Source organism: Aulonocara stuartgranti (assembly GCF_965226115.1).
Source record: "Aulonocara stuartgranti genome assembly, chromosome: 16".
NCBI classification, from domain to species: domain Eukaryota; kingdom Metazoa; phylum Chordata; class Actinopteri; order Cichliformes; family Cichlidae; genus Aulonocara; species Aulonocara stuartgranti.
The window spans coordinates 26,832,861-26,852,574 of NC_138952.1; the positions used below are offsets into that span (position 1 = coordinate 26,832,861).

The following is a 19,714-nucleotide window of genomic DNA, read 5'->3' on the forward strand; positions in this document are numbered from 1 at the left end:
AGCCGCTCGCTTAGCTTAGCCTAGCATAAAGACTGAGAACAGAGAGAAAGCAGCTATCCTGGCTCTGTCCAAAGGTAACAAGACACACCTCATAAAGCTCAGTAATTAACACAGTGTATCACCAGGGTGGGACTCCTTGCTAAGCAACCACCAGAGGCTCCAGGATGTGACAAGTCCCATTCAGAACTGTGTCCAGAGAGCTTGATCAAGGAGATGATACAATGCACCTGATTTTAAACCGCCCTGCCTTCTGTATCATGTTAAAGTTTACTTGTTTTTAAAGCACTACATTATTACACAACTCTTGAGCGTGGCTCAAGAGTTGGCAGTTAGTCTTGTAATCGGAAGGTTGCCGGTTCGAGCCCCAGCTCCGACAGTCTCGGTCGTTGTGTCCTTGGGCAAGACACTTCACCCGTTGCCTACTGGTGGTGGTCAGAGGGCCTGGTGGCGCCAGTGACCGGCAGCCTTGCCTCTGTCAGTGTGCCCCAGGGCAGCTGTGGCTACAATGTAGCTTGCCATCACACCACTGTGTGAATGCGTGGATGACTGAATGTAGCGTAAAGCGCTTTGGGGTCCTTGGGGACTAAGTAAAGTGCTACATAAATACAGGCCATTTACATTTTTTCACTCGCACACCTGTCTGGTATTCCAGCTCAAATTTTCTAACTATTCCAAAGTGTAGGACCAGAACATTAATTTGGCGATACCTTTTGGCTTTAATGCTCCAAGCCGCTGGTGCAGGCTGCAGGAGGAGCTGATAGCAGCAATAAATACTGAAATCATTCAATTTAGAACCAGCCGTTTCAACCAGGCTTTTCATAGACCATGCTTTATAGAAATGACTTTATGCTATTTTATGCTTTTGGTTTTTATAATTATTTGACTTTTCGGCCCATATAGCATTATTTAATTCAATAAATAAGACCTATTTATGTACATTTTAAATTATGATACTTTGTCCTTTCAATGTACTTTTACCACTATTAATTATTACTGTTTTTAGCTCTTATTAATTATGACATACATTTTGACATACATACCCACATAGCAGACAGGTCTGGCCCGGATCTGGTGTCAAGCCGGGCCTGCTAGCTGACTTCTGGCATAGTAAGATATGGGCCAGGCCTGGCGTAGATGGCACTGTTTATGTGATGGCATGCCACATCTGGCCCAACTGTGGTTTGGTTTATGTGGCCCACGCTCATAGAAAACAGGTCTGGCCCTGATCCGGCATCAAGCTCGCACTTCTGACTGACTGGTGTCATGGTAGGGTGTATGTGAACCAGATGTGGGCCAGCTCTGGCAATGATGACACTATTTATGTTTCTATTTTCCTATTTTAGTTAGAAGACCCAAATGCCATGCTGCAATACTACAGGGTGGGCCATTTATATGGATACACCGTAATAACATGGGAATGGTTGGTGATATTAAAGTCCTGTTTGTGGCACATTAGTATATGTGAGGGGGCAAACTCCTCAAGATGGGTGGTGACCATGGTGGCCATTTAGAAGTCGGCCATCTTGGATACAACTTTTGTTTTTTCAATAGGAAGAGGGCCATGTGACACATCAAACTTATTGGTACTGTCACAAGAAAAACAATGGTGTGCTTGGTTTCAACGTAACGTTATTCTTTTATGAGTTGTAATTTACAAGTTTCTCTTTGTTCACAGCCATTGACATGTTGAAGAGGTTAACACGTGAGGAGCAGATCGAAATTGTGTTGATATCTGGTGAACGCAGTAACCGGGTCATTGCAGCAGATTTCAATGCAAGACACCCTACGAGACCACCCATCTCCCATGCTACAGTTAGCAAACTGCTTGCTAAGTTTCATGAAACTGGTTCAGTGTTGGATTTGCCAAAATGTGGACGCAAGAAAACTGTCACTAATGAAGAAACATCAGTGGCTGTCCTAGCTTCATTCAGCAAGAGCCCACAGCATAGCACTCGCCGCATGTCACTGGAGAGTGGCATTAGTCGAACATCCCTTCGCCGGATATTAGCTACTCACAAATGGCACCCTTACAAACTCCAGCTACTGCAGCATCTGTCACGGTACAGGGCCATGAGGCCCAGGGTTTAAGTTCTAATGCATATTTTTGTATCCACATGTGTAGTTTAACGCATCTAGTTGTTTTCTAGTTTGCAGTTTAGTCCTTGGTTTCTTAGTCCCTTTTGTCATCTCTCCCTGGTCCATGTGTCTACCTGTCATGTTTCATGTCTCTGGTTAGGTTAAGTTCATGTTCTATCTCCATGTCTATGTCTCTGTGTTTCCTGTTTTATTTTGAAAGAGTATGGTGTTCTTTGTTCATTGTAGTTAGTGTTAGGCTGTATCCCAATTCAGGGTCTGCAGCCTTAAAGGCCACATTTTAAGGCCGATTACGTCACAGCAACGCGACAAAGGCTGTCCCAATTCGAAGGCTGCTCGAAATGCGGCCCTCAAATGCATCCTTCATTTCCCTGAATTTTAAGGACGTGGCGGTGTAGACTTCGTGACCCAACATATCCCAGAATGCATAGCGCGGCGGTGGGTGTGGATAATTTTGCCGAAAAAAACGGCAGACGAGGGGCGCCCGAAGAGTAAACTTTAAGTAAGTACTGAATATTATGTCACTTATTTATGTGCAAATGTTTAATAACGAAGAACATGAAAACATTACTGTTGGCCACATGTCGGCAAAGTTATGTGACATTAGTGACGTTTGTACAAACTTGGTTTTAAAGCCTTTACTTTAAAATATACGCCGTTCAATAGCTGACCTTAATCTTACAGAGAATGATCAAAGCTCATGTAGAAACAAACAAACAAATGAACAAAATATGTTCTCCTTCATTTCTGTCAAACAATGCTGTATGTAACGTTTCCAGCTGTTAGTATCATGGTTGCTAGGCAACCTGGGCAGCGCAACGGAGGCTAGACCGTCCCATTTCACAAGCCTCGCACTTCCGGCCTTAGCGGTCTTTAAGTACGCGGCCCTTGAGGATCGTTGAGGCTGCGTACTTTAAGGCTGCAGACCCTGAATTGGGATACAGCCTTACTCTCCCCTGTATTGTCATTATGTTTCCTTCTAGTCAGCTGTGTTCTCATGTGTCTCCACTTCCCATGATCCCCTCGTGTGTATTTAAGTCATCAGTCTTCCTTTGTTTGTCGCCGCGTCGTCTGTTCAACTTCACCCATGTTACGCCAGGTTTCAGGACTCTGTGCTGGTCATGTTGCTTACGTGTATACGTTTCATAGTCCTTTGTTGTTCCAGCACAGAGTCCAGTTCATAGTAGTCTCCCATATGCATCGTTGTCACCCTGTCTTTGCTTTCCCGGCTGTCTGAGTTTAGTGTCAGTTCTTAGTTTTCCCAGTTCAGCTTCTAGTTTAGTTTTGCCTCTGTGCTTTCTGTTGTTTGCCACGTTAATCAGCCCAAATAAAGGCTCGCTTTTCGTTTCAAGTTCAATACTGTCTCCTCATCTATGTCTGCACCTGGAACCTCATACTCCCACACACGGTCCGCAGACCGTGACAGCATCTCAACGAGGATGACCCAGATCGGTGCACAGAATTTGCAGAATGGGCAAAACAAAGATTGGAACAGGACCCTCAGTTCACGCAGAAGATTTTGTTCAGTGATGAGGCAAACTTTTATGTGAATGGTGAAGTTAACAAACAAAACCACCGCTATTGGTCTGACACTAACCCACATTGAATGGATCCCTCCAAGACTGTTGGAACAACAAAAGTGATGGTTTGGTATGGTATATGGGGTACATCGATAGTGGGTCCATTCTTCATCAATGGAAACCTCAAGGCCACTGGATATTTGAAATTGCTACATGATGATGTGTTTCCCTCTTTATGCACTGAAGCTGGCACGTTCCCTGAGTTTTTCCAGCAGGATGGTGCACCACCACATTATGGGTGCCAGGTCCGAGCATTCCTAGATGAACAGTTTCCTGGAAAGTGGATTGGTCGTCGCGGGCCAGTTGAATGGCCGCCAAGGTCTCCCGATCTGACCCCCTTAGACTTTTATCTTTGGGGTCATCTGAAGGCAATGGTCTATGGTGTGAAGATACGAGATGTGCAGCACCTGAAACTACGGATACTGGATGCCTGTGCTGCCATTTCTCCTGCGGTGTTGCTATCAGTGTGTGAAGAGTGGGAGAAGAGGGTTGCATTGACAATCCAACACAATGGGCATTGAACACATTTTATAAGTGGTCAGAAACTTGTAAATAACTCATGAAAGAATAAAGTTATGTTGAAACCAAGCACACCATTGTTTTTCTTGTGACAGTACCAATAAGTTTGATGTGTCACATGGCCCTCTTCCTATTGAAAAAATAAAAGTTGTATCCAAGATGGCCGACTTCTAAATGGCCACCATAGTCACCACCCATCTTGAGGAGTTTGCCCCCTCACATATACTAATGTGCCACAAACAGGACTTTAATATCACCAACCATTGCCATGTTATTACGGTGTATCCATATAAATGGCCCACCCTGTATACTGCTATGGTAGCCAACATTTCAAATGCAGGTTTGACAGGTTTGTGAGTGAACACTTTATCCAAAACCTAGTGAGGGTTTACTCATGTTTACTACTGGGTGGCTGTAGCTCAGAAGGTAAAGCAGGTCACCTACTGATTAGAAGGTTAGTGGATCCCTGGCTCTTCCAGTCTGCATGTCAAAAGTGTGAATGTGTATGCATGTAGTTAGGAAGCCCTCAGTTTAGAGAAAGTGTGTGATTGGGTGAATGTTGTATAGAGTAATCCGGGAGAGTAGAAAAGTGCTATATAAGAATCAGTCCAGTCACTGTCTGAACAGAGTTTTGTCATGTTACTTTTGCACTATTATGTTCCGGCGCATGTTGTTATTACATGGCTTGATTAAGGTACACATTAGGCTGACATCTGGGGCCAGAGTTGAAACTGTTCTGGGCCAGCACAGGGCCAGCAGTGTGTCTGCAACTGGCTTTGTGCTGGCCCATGTGTGGGCCACCTCTGGCAAACCAGATCTGGGCTACCAAAGGGCCATCATTCTTTGCGGTATGTGGGCCATGTGTAAGCACATTGTGTGGGCAGATCTGGGCCATACCAATTTTGCTATCTGGGTAGTTATAAGCTAATATCAATATAGTTATATTATATCTTATCAAGTTTTATGGTCCTCAGCCGGAAAGGGGTGGAGTGCCCACTCTGGGTCAGGGACGAGTTCTTGCCCCAAGTGAAAAAGTTTAAGTATCTCGGGGTCTTGTGACAGGAGAAGGGAGCGGGAGATCGACAGACGGACTGGTGCTGCAGCTGCAGTGATGTGGACGCTGCAAAAGCGAAGCTCTCAATTTAACTGTCAACCTACATCCCTATCCTCACCTATGGTCACAAGCTGTGGGTAGTGACCAAAAGAACGAGATCGTGGATACAAGCGGCGGAAATGGGCTTCCTCCGAAGGGTGACTGGCCTCTCCCTTTGAGATAGGGTGAGAAGTTCGGCCATCCGGGAGGGGCTCAGAGTAGAGCCGCTGCTCCTCCACATCGAAAGGAGCCGAGGTGGTTCAGGCATCTGACAAAGATGTCTCCAGGGTGCCTCCTGGGTGAGGTGTTCTGGGTATGTCCCACCAGAAGGAGGCCCTGGGGCAGACCCAGGACCCACTGGAGAGATTATATCTCTCGGCTTGTCCGGGGAACGCCTTGGTGTTGCCCCGGACAAGCTGAAGCAGGTGGCTGGGGAGAGGGATCTCTGCTTGGGCTTGGATCTCTGTTTTTCATTTATAAGAAGTAGTGCTTAATTTTATTATTTGGTGGGGTTTTGCTCTGCCTTGTTGTCAGCTTGTTAGTCATCTGTGAAGTGCTTTGCAGTGCTAACCTGCAAGTCTTTATAGGTAAAAGGACTGACTGACTGGTCCAAGCCAAAACACAATATGGTGCATAATCCCCTGTAAAACAGCAAAATGTCTTTTCTCCCTGTTGATTTTTTCACAGGTTAAACAAATGAGGTTTGAGGTATGAGCAAAGGCTTCCTGTATCTAGCGTTTATGCTAAGCTAAGCTAATCAGGTGCAATTTCAAGATATGTATTCACCATACAGACATGAGATGGGTATTTATTGTCTTATCTACAGTTCCTTAAGAAAATAAATAAGCGCATTGCATCCTTAATGCCGGACTGTGTTTCTCAGTCATTTGTGGCGTTAGAATAACAGTAACAGTAAAAGCAATTAGCAATTCATCCCCAGTGGCCACTAGAGCATGTGCGCCATGTGAGGAAACACTCAGTAAACCTACCTTGGCATCTTTGGCGTAGTAGAGAGTTCGTCCTCTCAGTTTGAAGTAGCGCTTTTTCCACCTCTGGAATGAGCTAGTCTGTTTCAACAGCAATCCCTCCTTTATACTTGTCTGCAGGGAGACAGAAAGACATCACAGAAATAAAACATATATATCAGAGGAACCTTCAGTCAAAAAGTAGCACAGACCTTCTCTCTCTCTCTCTCTCTCTCTTTTACAAATGTAGAAGGCACTCTTTGATTTATCTACAGGAAACTGATTAGATAAAATGTGCCTACTGTCTGTGATCGTGTGTGCATGTGTGTGAATGTGAACAGCAATTTTATGCATGGGAGACAAGGAATAGGACAAAAGTAGAGAAGAAAGGAAACCCATTACACACACACCAGAGGAAACAAAGAAGTAAAAGGAAAGAAAGATTAAAGGGAAAAGAAAGAAGGAAAGATAGAAAGAACAGTAACCCACTGACTGCTTAAGTGTGGCCAGCTTTTTCAAGTATTCTACATTTAGAGAAAAAAATGCTCACGAAAACCTGGGAAATTTTTATATTTCCAGTTACAAACAAATCGTTTATTTTAAGCGATCTCTTCATGAAGGAATCCCTAAACTTCATGTGTTTAACTGAGATGTGGCAGCAAAGCATGGATTATATTCACTTGAAGGAAATCTGCCCGGCTGGCTGCTCCGTCATCGGAACTCCACGTCTTTCGGGACGTGGCGGAGGACTCGCTGTTGTGCACTAGGACAGATTCACATGCAGGCTGATGAACTCGGACTCCTTTTCTTCACTTGAGTTGCAGATGATGTGATTTTTATCTGCGAAAAGTGCTATATAAATAAATTTTACTTACTTACTTACTTACTAATGGGAATACCATTACAATACCACGTACTAATATGAAACATTTACAAACCTCCTATCAACATTAATTGCACTTTGGCGAACTTTAGAATAACCCTTAGCTACAAAACTGTTAGGAGTTGGGTTCTGGTTATGTGGTGCTTTTGTCTGTATGTGTTTTTTGGTGCCTCCCTTTTTGTATAGGTAGGCGGGGCAGTGAGTCACTGAACCTGGCACACCTGATACTCATCAGATGCTTTCCTCAAAAGTGTTCTTTAGGAGCTACCTGAAAGAAGACTAGTGTCGGAGTATTGGCGTTTTTTTGGAGCATCTGAAATTCTGCCCCTGCCTGCTGGAGCCCTTGGATACCTTGGTACCAAATAAGCTCTCCAACTGTCTGTAAAGTTTACTTTAAGCTTTTCTCGGTTATCGGGCAAGACCCTCCTAATTCTCGTCCCTCTCCTTTTTTAGATCGAGTGCACTACCTGTGTGTGTTTTCGTCACCTGCACGTCCTGGCTCCGCGTCCCCATTCATACAATGTTGTATATATTTTGTCCTTGTAAATACCTCCCCCTCACTGTAAATAAACTGTCTTCACCGCAACTCTGCCTCCGTGTGTTCTGCTTCCTGGGTCCATCTGCATTTGCCATAACAAAAACAAGCTAAGGGTTTTGGTTTTGTTGGGATTACAGCCTCTAAAATCATCCAAATATTTAATTACAAGAAAAAAATAATTCAACTTATTTAAAGTTTATTCAAATCTATTTAAAGTCAAGTCTCAAGTTATGAATACCATATCAGAGTCAAGGAGGGTTTTTTGTTAAATGCCTAAAAGAAGCACCTACCATTGCCTGGTGTCACACAAATCGCGTATATTTGACAGAGATTTTGTCAGAGTTTCCATGAGGTGTTAGGTAACTGACACTGATTTATCCTTTTAGAAGGTCACCTTATGGGGGGAAAGTTTTGAAACCTACTTTAAGACAAAGCCACTAACTGTTTCAATATATTTTTTAATAAGATTTCACTATGTTTTCCAGGATCTCTGTTTTTTTTAGTTACATTTACAATGAGGATCTCATCATTGACTTGGGGGCCTAAAAATAACTTTATATTTATACTGTTTTAACATAGTTCTCTGTTGATATTAATAATATTTTAATTGTTCCATAGTGCTTTGTAACTTACTATAACTTCCCATGTAATGAGTTTTAAAGAAGACTGAAAGCGGTTCTAATCTGAAGCACAAATCTTTCTTTGCTAATATGAAATTTTAACTGCAGATATTTTTAAGATTATGTGTTATCTACATCATCTTTGTAAGGCATCTGTAGCTCTAACCTTACTTTTTTTGTTGTTTTTTGCCTAATTAGATAGGGACAGTGAAGACTGACAGGAAAGTGGAGAGGGATGAAGACTTGTGGTAAAGGGCCGCAGGTTGGACTTGAACCCGGGCCAGCCACTCTCAGCCATATGGGCACTTGCCCATCCCAGTGAGGTAAAGTGGCGCTAACATTACTATCATTGAAAAATGTTTATAGAACAGGTTTTGGGCAGATTATGCAGTTTGCTCATGTCAGCTAGTTTTAATTTAGATGTTTTTTAAAAAGCAGTTTTATAATAGAAACTTCACTGAGTCATTTCTTCCACATGACTAACAAATTTCCTGAGCAAGCAGAATATTTCACTTTGTCCTCAGTACTTAGGTTTTATAGTGTTGAGCTTTTAAAAGGCTCAATATAGTACGAGCTATGAAAAAAACTGTCACTTCCTAATTTCTTGTTTTTTGCATTTCCCACACATTTCAGGTCATCAAACAAATATTAATAGTAACTAAAATAACCAGAGTAAATAGAAAACACACTTTTTAAATGATGACTTCATTTATTAAAGCCAAAAACCAATCCAAGCCTGCCTGGCCCTGAAAAAGTAATTCACGTAATTACCTTTTTCACATATCAACTCATTTAAATAGAATCTGTCTAAAACGGTGAAGTAAGCTAAAAGATCTCAAACATCAACACATCATGCTATGATCTAAAGAAACTCAAGAGCTAATGACAAAAATATTATAGAAATGTTATAGACATGTATCAGTCCGAAAAGGGTTGCAAAGATGTTTCTAAAGCTTTGTTACTCCAGTGAACCGTGATGAGAGGCATCAATGACTCATGCAGGAGAAATCTAAGGAACTGCACTGATCTCGCTTGTCTCAGTTAAGGTCAGTGTTCATGATTCAACAATAAGAAATGGACTGGGAAACAATTGCATACATATCGCAAACGCTTGACTGAAGTTCTTGCTCCCAAAGGTAGCACAACCAGTTATTAGGTTTACTGGGGAATAACTTTTTTACACAGGGCCAGGTGGGTTTGGATAACTGCAATACAAACTGCATTTTGTATTTTCTCAGATTGTCTTTGTCTAATATTAAAGTGTCTTTGATAATCTGAAGCATGTAAGTGTGACAAATATGCAAAAAAGAAATCAGGGAGGAGGCAAATCCTTCTTCGCAGCTCTGTACGCACACAGATGGAAATGCTGCATGGAAGGACATCATTCTCTCTGGGCTCACAGAGGAGAGGTGGGCCCCACACACACATGTGTGCACACACATACAAAATGAAATGTGCACACACACACACACACACACACACATGCAAGGCTATTTATAGCAAAGGAAAGCTGCTCTCTTAGGGGAGAATTACAAACAGACACGGAGGCCTGAAGCTGACATCCTGCCCACCAGCTGTGTCAACTTAAACACAGAAAACACGGCTGTAGAATAAAAGCTCACTGTGGATGAACATCACACAGACTGGTTATGTCATACTGCAAGAAGTAGGCATGTGATGTTGGGAAACAAAAATATAGATTATTAGAAATGATGAATCCTTAACATTGTGAAATCATTACTCAAGTCCTTCTGTAGCTCTGCAGCACTTGAACAACTTTCTATTACTATCTTCCTGAACCCAAACTGAGATTAGTTAAGTAACACTGCAATTTTCTTTACTACTTTAGATTCATTAAAACTGATATGACTACACCTCAACATTATTCTCTTCTCATTTGTCTGGCTCTAGTCTCCTTTGCCATTGGTGGTGACTGAAGCAGGAAAACAACAGGAAAGAGAAACACTGTTCATTTTCTAAAAACATATGTCCACTTACATTAATTCTGTCCTTCCTTTTCCATAAGTTATGGCCTGAAGACTAAATTCTTGCAGCAGATTAAGATGCAATATCTCAAAGCTGACTTCCCTATAAGGCCTTAGCAGCTTGCTGCATAATTACAGTCAAAGGGGGGCTGTATCACAGACATAGCAGTTGAGGTCATCTCCACATTTAAACCTTTTTGAGGTACTGACAACACACCAAGGTTTGGGGATCTCTTCCACAAAATCTCATGTGAACATAACTGTTGTTAGTACATCATACAGTACAGCAATGTCCTTTGGAGGACCACTGTTGACACGAGCGTGTGCACATATTGTGAGCTGTAAAAGGGAAAGGGGAGAGCCAGGTGATGACTGAGGAGCATAATGAACACCTATTTTATTAAGATTCAATACACACACACCCAATGCAAAAAGTCAGTTGTGTACCAAGTCCCACACATGCCTCCTGGGCAAAGCCCATTCTTCTTTGACAGATCTCTCAAGATTCTCCAGATTTGATGGTCTTCTGGCATGGACCTTGGTGTTCAGTTCAATCCACAGATGTAGTTCTTCACCAGGAGCGACATTTCTTTGTGTTTGTTTCGTCGTTGTGTTGAAAGACAAAGCAACAACCCAGACCCATCTCATCTGACCAAAAGATGAACTTGGTATACATACATACATAAGAGTATACATAATCTTTCTCAAGGTTGTCCTTAGCATACTTCAGTCTTCCAGGCCTGTTCTCTACCACTCCTTTACTGTGTGTCTCTCTCTGAATTTGTTAATAGTACTTCTCACTCCAGTTTTTTAGACTGGGAACTTTGTATATCCATTTCCTGAAGTGTGAACATCAACAATTCTTCTTCTCGAGTTTAAACCGATGTTTTTTGTTTTTGACATGATGTTTTCTGACATAAGAGCTTAAAGCCTTTCTGAAGTTTTTATACTGTGTGTTAGATAACTTTCAGTTTGAACTTGATTTTAGAAGGTTTGAGCATTACAAAGTTAAAGCACATCATTGCACAGCAGTGGTTTGGTCTATGAGTGGATAATAAGGTCAGTATATAATGCTGACCCTGGTCATTTTAGTTTTTTCTGAAAGAATGATTTTCTAAAGAAAACTTGTATGTTTAGAAATGCTATGTTGAAAACCCCACACTCTGTTAAAAAAAATTTAACAAAAACTTTAAATTTCACAGGGGGCTAATAATTTTGTCCTCATCAGTATGTGTATTGTATATCCCAGTGTGTTTCACAAATCCAGAGAAAACTTTTCGACTTTTTGACTTTTAGCAGAGAGTGGCAAAGTGGAACTTGAAGTTCATCCACAGCAAAAGAAATGACTTTGCTCTAGTTGGCCGTTCTAGTTTCTATTTTGTTCCTCCTTGGCCTCCATAGTTCCTTTCCTTGTCTTCATCTCCTTCCTGTTGCCAAGTAGGCCAGAAGTGATCTATAAATAGTCCCCCTGCTTGCCTCTGTACACGGCTTCTCTCTTTGGCTAAACTGTGAGAGAGAGTGGGTCCTGTGCCAGAGAGAAATGAGTAACCTGAGCACCATGTACCTTACACCCACACTTTGCCTGGCCACTGACAGCGGGACACACAGCACAGGCTACAAACAACATGCACAGACATACACACACAAAAAACACACACACACAAACTGATACAATGGACAAAGGCACAAGCAGTTCAAATGAATTCAGCAGCTGTGGTTGGTGGATAAGAGCAGAGCAGGAGTTCCCTAGGAGGCTAAACGAAGAGAGCAGAGCAGACCTACGTCCTGTCTTTGACAATACCCAGACAAACAGTCAGACACTTAACTCACACAGAGGCAGTTCGAGTAAGACCTTATGAACTTAAGCTGTGACTAGCTGGTCTTTTATGTTTCTTATCTTAAAGCCCAGAGCAGCGTGTTTTATACCAACTATAAGTCTCTTCTCAACCTCACTGAAGTTTGCTTGATATTGGTAGATTTTTTGTTAAAAATGTTTCTGATCACTTTATTCCAGTGTTATTAGAGTACTGTCACCATAACAGGGTTGAGACTCCCAAGAAACCACTGTGCCTCGCTTGCAAAGTCCTGTGAATCGGCAATCTTTTACACTATTTTTATGTCCAAACAATATATAAATGTATCGGCTTTAATGTTTCTGTCCAATTGCTGTATTTACCATTATGTGTAATTATGCTTTTAACAAACATAAGAAGCATCAGTGAAGCAAACCTAAAAAAGTACCATAGCTTGTAAACCACTGTGCAGGAAATATGTGCCAACAGTAGTCTTGTACCTTTCTTTATTCTTCCCACTGTTGCCACTCCATTTTTTTTATATTTGGTTTTGTTAGCACTCTGTGGGAACATGTTTGCTCTTGCACCAACTACAAGTAAAAACACAACCACCATAAAAAAAACAAACCAAATTAAAGAAATAAAGTTGAGTTTCAAAACTAATTCCTGTTAAAAGACTCTTTGGTTATCTGCCTTTAGTCTTCTTGGAAACTGGCTGGCAGCTAAGAGAAGCCCACTGTTTCAACCATCACTCCATGCAGTCAGGCTCTGTTATACATCCATTACCAAATCATTTGTCATTGCTGAAAAAGGCTGGAGTTCTTGGGGAAGCAAGTCTTTTGGGCACCAGTGCTGAATCTCTCCATTTCTTCCTACACATCCGCCACTCTCCTGCAACTGTCTTGGCATACTGTCCTCTCTTGTGGGTGTAATTGCAACTCTGTAGTCTTCCTCCTCAAACTCCCACCACATGCTAAAATTTCACCATAGTGAAGGGAAAATTACAATCCAACGTGTAGTTGGGACAGGGCAATTCCCTTGTGATTTCCTTTGTGCAACTGGACCACATATATGGGGAGTTATACATGTGTCAAGTGGGCACACGGGATGTTATTGAGGCCAGTAATTTCCACACAATTATCTCAGTAGATTTAGCTACAAGCTTTGAACAGAAGAAGCCTCAACTTAGCAACTTACTTCAGAGAACATAATTATGTACATTTGGGAGCAAGTGAGATATAGGTTATCTGAAAGTGGAAGGCAAATGTAAAAGTATGGTGTCTTTTGTCTTTAGCAATTTAAGTATTACTTAAATTCATAATCATATATACATAATCGCATACACCCAAAGTAAGCAATATAATAATAGCAATGTAATAAATATATTGTTTTTCTTTACTTCCTCTTTGAGTTGAAGAAACTGATTTTTGTTTTTGAGTTATTTAGTTTTTGTTAAGTAAGCCTTGAGACAAGACACCAGGTCAGTTTTTCTGCTACGTCAGCACTTCCCAGGTGATAAAAGTTCAGGTTCTACATCAGTAATTCTTCAGCTAAAGGGACTTTAGCTACAATATTATATATGTTCTGCAATACTCTGTCATTTTATATTTGCTCCTTTATGTTTACAGTTGAGTTACTCAAGCTGTCCTTTATTTCTCTTCATGTTAAAGTAACCATCAGAATGGTAAATGGTAAATGGCCTGTATTTGTATAGGGCTTTACTTAGTCCCCAAGGACCCCAAAGCGCTTTACATGTTCAGTCATCCACCCATTCACACACACTGGTGATGGCAAGCTACATTGTAGCCACAGCTGCCCTGGGGCGCACTGACAGAGGTGAGGCTGCCGGACACTGGTGCCACCAGGCTCTCTGACCACCACCAGTAGGCAACGGATGAAGTGTCTTGACCAAGGACACAACGACCGAGACTGTCCGAGCTGGGGCTCGAACCGGCAACCCTCCGATTACAAGACAAACTGCCAACTCTTGAGCCACGATCGCCCCATGCTTTATTAACCTCTTAAGCCCCAACGCCCCCTGATACGGGGGAAAAAGGCAGGAGATGAGTTAGGCTTGGGGTTTAAGAGGTTAATCACTAAGGAAGTTATGTAATTTATATTTAACAAAGCTGTGACACCATGAGTGCAGTAGGTTGCTGGCTTGATGTCATGCAAAACTCAAGTTGTCTTGCTGAAGAGTGGAACATCTCAAAAACAAATAGCGGAACAAATAGCAATCCCATTTATATCACATCAGTTATATCAAAAGAAAATATTGAACTTATCCTGAAAGAGTGTGTTTGTGTATTTATGTTCTGTGGCTGAAAATGAAACCGAAAATGTCTACGTTAACTCAACAAGCACTTTGATTTACTGGAGTCAGAAAATGCATGTTATCCAAATATGCAAACACTGTTACTGTAATACTTGGCTTTGCATTAACATAAAAATAAATTGATTGCCCTAATTCTTTTATGGTCATGTTAACTTATTCAGGTTTACACTGTTATCAAGATGAAGTACTTAAAAAAAAAAAGAAAGAAACTGAGTAGCCCCTTCTTGCAAAGTTAGACAATACATCCAGAGAGACTTCCTAATAAATGCCAGTTAAATTTAGGGGAAAAAAACAAAAAACAAAAAAATCTCCAACAACTTATATATCCATCCATCCCATCCATCCATCCATTCGCTTCCGCTTATCCTTTTCAGGGTCGCGGGGGGCGCTGGAGCCTATCCCAGCTGTCATAGGGCGAGAGGCAGGGTACACCCTGGACAGGTCGCCAGTCTGTCGCAGGGCCAACTTATATATCTCATATCCAAAAAGCCAGTCCTACACTTTCCATAAAAGGAAACCACAGTGTGTCACATCTCTCTGCTATATCTCCACCCCACTCCCACTAACTCAGCATATCTGCTCTGGATTATTTTATGTCAAGCTTGCAGAGCTATCCCGATTCCCCGGACAGCAGTAACAGCAGCGCAACAGCAGCAGGTTCTGACATGCCATCAGCTCTGCTTTCAATCACACAGCTACAGCATTAGTCACACGTTTATAAGCTCTCTTCAACTGCAACAGCACCTCCTCCAAAAAAAAAACAAACAAAAAAAAACAGAGGGGGCTGAGAGTGGAGATGACAGCAAAGAGGCTATGAAAAGATTATTATGCATCCTTACATTTTGGCTATAATAATAAATATGTAGCCCAAGTATACTGGATCTTTTGTGCGATTATTGTCATAAACTCACTTAATGGCTGAAATGCATTGCACAGCAATGTATGTTTATCACCATAGAGAGAAATATCCATTTCTAATTTCTATTTCTATTTCTAATCCCTCCCATGTACAGTCCAATCCCATTAGTTTTTGTATAAAAGAAGAGCTCCCGGAACAACAACAGTGGGCTTATATCAATAATAATTGATATTAGTCAGAAAAACAGCTGCAGTGACTTCAGCTGCATTATTCAGTGTTCTTCTGTCACGAGTCAAGACTTTCATTGAAATCAATATCAATGTTACCATATGAGCGTCCATTTTTCCTTAAATTGACTTTGTTGCCCACAGTAGATTGCATGAGATGTTGTTATATGAGCTTAATAGCTTATCTAATTCTGCCTGAACAACCCCCCTGTTGACTCTTTTCTTTCATTCCTCCTACTCTAAAAGCTTTTGAGAGCTTTCGTGTTACATTATATGAGTTGTTAACTTGGACATTTCCGATTCAAGTTAGCCGTCTTTCCCATTTTTACATTCTGTCTGCGTTTTGGTTTACTGACAAGCCTTTCTTGGAATTTTTGGAAAATTTCAAACATACGCAGAGAGGGCATATCGGAGGTAATTATGGGATGAGATTTACTCCGTGCCATATGTGCCCCCTGTAACTAAACCGGTCTAACAGGCAGGCATTACCATGGAGTTGACCAATAAGGGACGGAAGATGCCGTTGTCTGTAGCAACCAAAGAACCAGAGAGATAGTGGACAGACAGAGGGATGGACACAGACAATGTGACGGGCAAGCGTATGCACATACATGCATGCACACACAGATCCAGAGCTGTGCAAACAACCCAGTGGAACAACACTCAGTGAGTCAGTGCCTGCATGATCCATTAGGAACTCTCAGCACAGACACACACACCAAGAGAAAACTCAATGACCCACACGAAAACAAGTCTGAGACCTCTGTTAGCGCTAAGTCAACATGCTAGGCAAACTGATGCAATTACAACAGAAGTGCTTTATACCACTGATAATTCTACAGTGACATGGAGCCTGCTGAATATAGTGTGGCAGAACAGATTAGGGCTATCTGGGCTGTCTGCCAACCGATGCAATTAGCATCACCTTCAGTATATACATTGCTGCAGTCAGGAGCGTACATCATATCAACCTGCCTTTTATTCACTTTTTCAAACTCCAGCCAAACTTCATGGATGACAGGCGAATAAAGAATGACTGATGGAAAAATCAGCCTACAGCAAACAGTCCTTGAGGAAAATTCAACAAACATTAGCTGATGAGACAGTCATTCACCTCTGTTTACACTTAAGACTATATATTATATCACCCTTTAGGTCAGCCCTTGCCTGACATAATAATGTTGCAACTGCAAACATTTATGGCTTTAAGCTTCTCAAATCTTTTCTCGCAGAATAATGAGCTTTTTGTTTCTTACTAGTCACTCTAAGCAAAACTGTTTGAATTTAGTAACTTCTGATAACATTTTATCATTATTTATAACATTATTATTCATAACATAACAATCAGCATCAAATTTTTGATTTTTTTTTAGTAACTTCTTAATTAAATCAGCACAAATATCTCTTAAAGTGTTTCCTCTAGGTAGCATTTTAGGAGATTTTGCATAAAAAATGAATGTCCAGACATTCCTGAGCCCCAAGTCTCTAAATATATCCCCATGTTGAATAATGAAGATGGGGTGGAGCGGGAGCAGTCAATAATTAAGTGGATCCCTTGATGTGGGAGGGTGGCCCTCATTAAGCGTGTGAGCCAAGAAAGCTTGGGTGTCAGAGACGAAGAATCTGCACAACATACTCTCACTTAGTCCTGCGTGTTAAGCAGAGAGATGCAACAGATTGCAAACAGATGCGAAACAAAATGTTTTATCATAAAGGCTGAAATGTTTACTTCATTTTCTATCAGGTCAAACTGACTTTAAGGCCAGAATGACATTCAAGGCTAAAGAACTGTGCACACCATAGATGAAAATTTAACACACAAAAAGATGTTGCTATCATAAGGAATACTTGCTTTCTTTTGCTTGAGTAGACTTTGTTGCCAGCAACAGATTCGATAAGTTATGATTAAATAATCTTAAACCTTAACGTAAAGAGAATAATTACATCTGCAATTTTGCCCAAATAACCCCCTATTACTGATTTTTATTTCACACCTTCCATAGAAAGACGGAGCTTTCATGTTACATGTAAATGCTTAAATATAAGTCTATCCTTGCTTCTTACTTCGCTTTACTGGTATCTTAGGCATCAGTAAGGCTGAAAGACAATAAAGCTCTGCGCACAAATGAAACTGTTGAATGTCCAAAGCAGCAGGTAGATCCTTGGTGCTGTCATAGCAAACGTTGCTTGAGGATAACCCAGCAGCCAGGGAGCAGCTAGTCCCAGCAAACACACACACTAAATCAGATATCAATACAAGCAGAGAAGCGACAGTTGCCTTACCTTGCTCCTGATCTGCCCTGAGGTGGACACTTTCCGGATGAGTTTCTGGGGGCCTTCCTGCTCTGCCTCGCTATCGGAGGACTCCTCCGTAGCGCCGGAGCCGGCGACAGCGCCCACCACATGGGCATGGATCCCCGCCGCGGACGGCGGCCCTTTCTCCGGCTCCTGTCGAGGGGAGGGATAAAACCAATCGGGGTTAGCCTTCGCCTCCGCCGTCCCCTTCCTCTCCTGGAGGCGAGAGCTGCTCAGCGGCTGGGAAGCGTCTCTCCTCGCTGTCATCTCTCACTGCCTCTATGACAATAAAGACGGCTGTGTTTGCTGGAGTGTGTGTGGGCCGGGAAACGCATAGGGGATGTAGCATGTCGCGGCACAGCGGGGATGGGCTACACGGCGTTTATATATAGATATTAAAAAAGGAGCCGAGTCTCTGTTTTGTTGCTGGTTATGGTTCCAGCCTGCACGGCCAGTCCAGACTGAGGCTACAGACCGCCTCATCCACTCCGTAAACCGGGGAACTTGGCCGTGGAATGGCAGACCCTAGCGGCTGTCTGACACAAACACGAGAGAAATTAAACTACTTTTGAGTTGTTGTTTTTGCCTGATGTGATGTTGAATAACTAATATGCACACAAAGACTATTATAAGTAGGTTTCTAATATACACATCACAGTGATAACTAGCTAAGAGTTATATGGTAGTGGCACTGTAATTCATAGAAATAGTCTCATAATATTTGTTTCTATTTATAGCTGCTGTTGTGGGCCTAATGAGAGCTATAGGAGTTATGAACATATAGGCCACAAAGGCATATTTTCTGTATTTTTTTCTATAAATATACAATTTTTTCCGTGTTATAATCCAAGTCCAAATAACTCACTTTTATGTATGTAACTAAACCGCTAAACTGATTTGACAAGACAGCGTTAAATTGAATTTCCATGAAGCGGACAACAGTTTTACTTCGATTTAAAACTAAAGGAAATGGACAGACTGTGTGGGTGAAAAAAGAATCAAAAACTGTTGTTTATCTGAGAACTGTTAACTAAGACTTACGAACGTCCCACGACACAGTTTAAACGGGCCACTTATTTAGTTATTTATTTATTTATTTAACAGAATGACAGCCCGTCGTAATAACGCCAATGAGGGGGTAAAGGCGCGCGCGCAGTCTTTAGCGGACCAAACACCGCCAAAGTGTGCAAACTCACAAACAGACCACGCAAGACGTCTCACTGTTTTCCTTTCTCTGGAAAAACTCAAAGTAGAATGGGATGCGGAGCGATTCAAAACAAAGTCTCCACCAGTTTTGAACGTTACTAACCAGTTCCTCCCAGGCTGGGCTGCGGCTGTAAGGGTAGACATCTTCCATAGTCCCAGACCTCAGCGTCCGCTCCGGAGAGAAAAGAAACGAAATTAGGGAAGGAAGGTGGAGGAATTCACAACCTGCCTCGCGCTCACTGGCCTCGCTACGCCACTCATGTGCACACCGAACAGATTGGACTACACACTCGCCTCGTCCTCCCACCGCTCTCCTCTCCTCCTCCTGTCCGCTCCTTTCCTTCTCCTCCTCCTCCGCGACGTTCTCTCTCTTCTTTCAAGAACCGGGCTTATTGGCGTTACACGTGATAAATGTCAAAGCGATTTAAACTGCCGGGGCTCGTTCGGCACCGCTCGCGAGGGGAGGGGGGGGGGCGCGAATGTGTGTAATCCAACTGTGTGCACGTGTGAGCACAATTGTGAGGGTAGTTTCAATGACGTCATCTATAATCATTGCCGGTCCGGATTTAGTTAGCATAGATTTTTTTTCTCAGTGTTCTCAGATTTTCCCCCACTCTTCGTGTCATTTCAGTCCAGTAAAACCCACGCCCCTCCAGTTACTCTCTGGCAGCTCCGAACACTTCGTTTGACGTTAGTTTGATGATAATGTTGTAGGTTGCTTT

The 19,714-nt window shown here is 42.0% G+C and overlaps 1 protein-coding gene across 1 annotated transcript in view; it reads right to left on the bottom strand.

Annotated features, from left to right (window-relative positions):
* Positions 1-19,458, bottom strand: part of dgkh (diacylglycerol kinase, eta) — an 80,221-nt gene extending 60,763 nt beyond the window's left edge. Inside the window, exons 1-3 of the mRNA XM_082509330.1 lie at positions 19,096-19,458; positions 17,775-17,939; positions 6,276-6,386 (exon numbers count right to left, since the gene is read on the bottom strand). Coding sequence (XP_082365456.1) covers positions 6,276-6,386; positions 17,775-17,939; positions 19,096-19,143 — 324 coding nt within the window. The 5' untranslated portion in view covers positions 19,144-19,458. The remainder of the gene's footprint in view (positions 1-6,275; positions 6,387-17,774; positions 17,940-19,095) is intronic.
* Between the last annotated feature and the right edge of the window lie 256 nt (positions 19,459-19,714).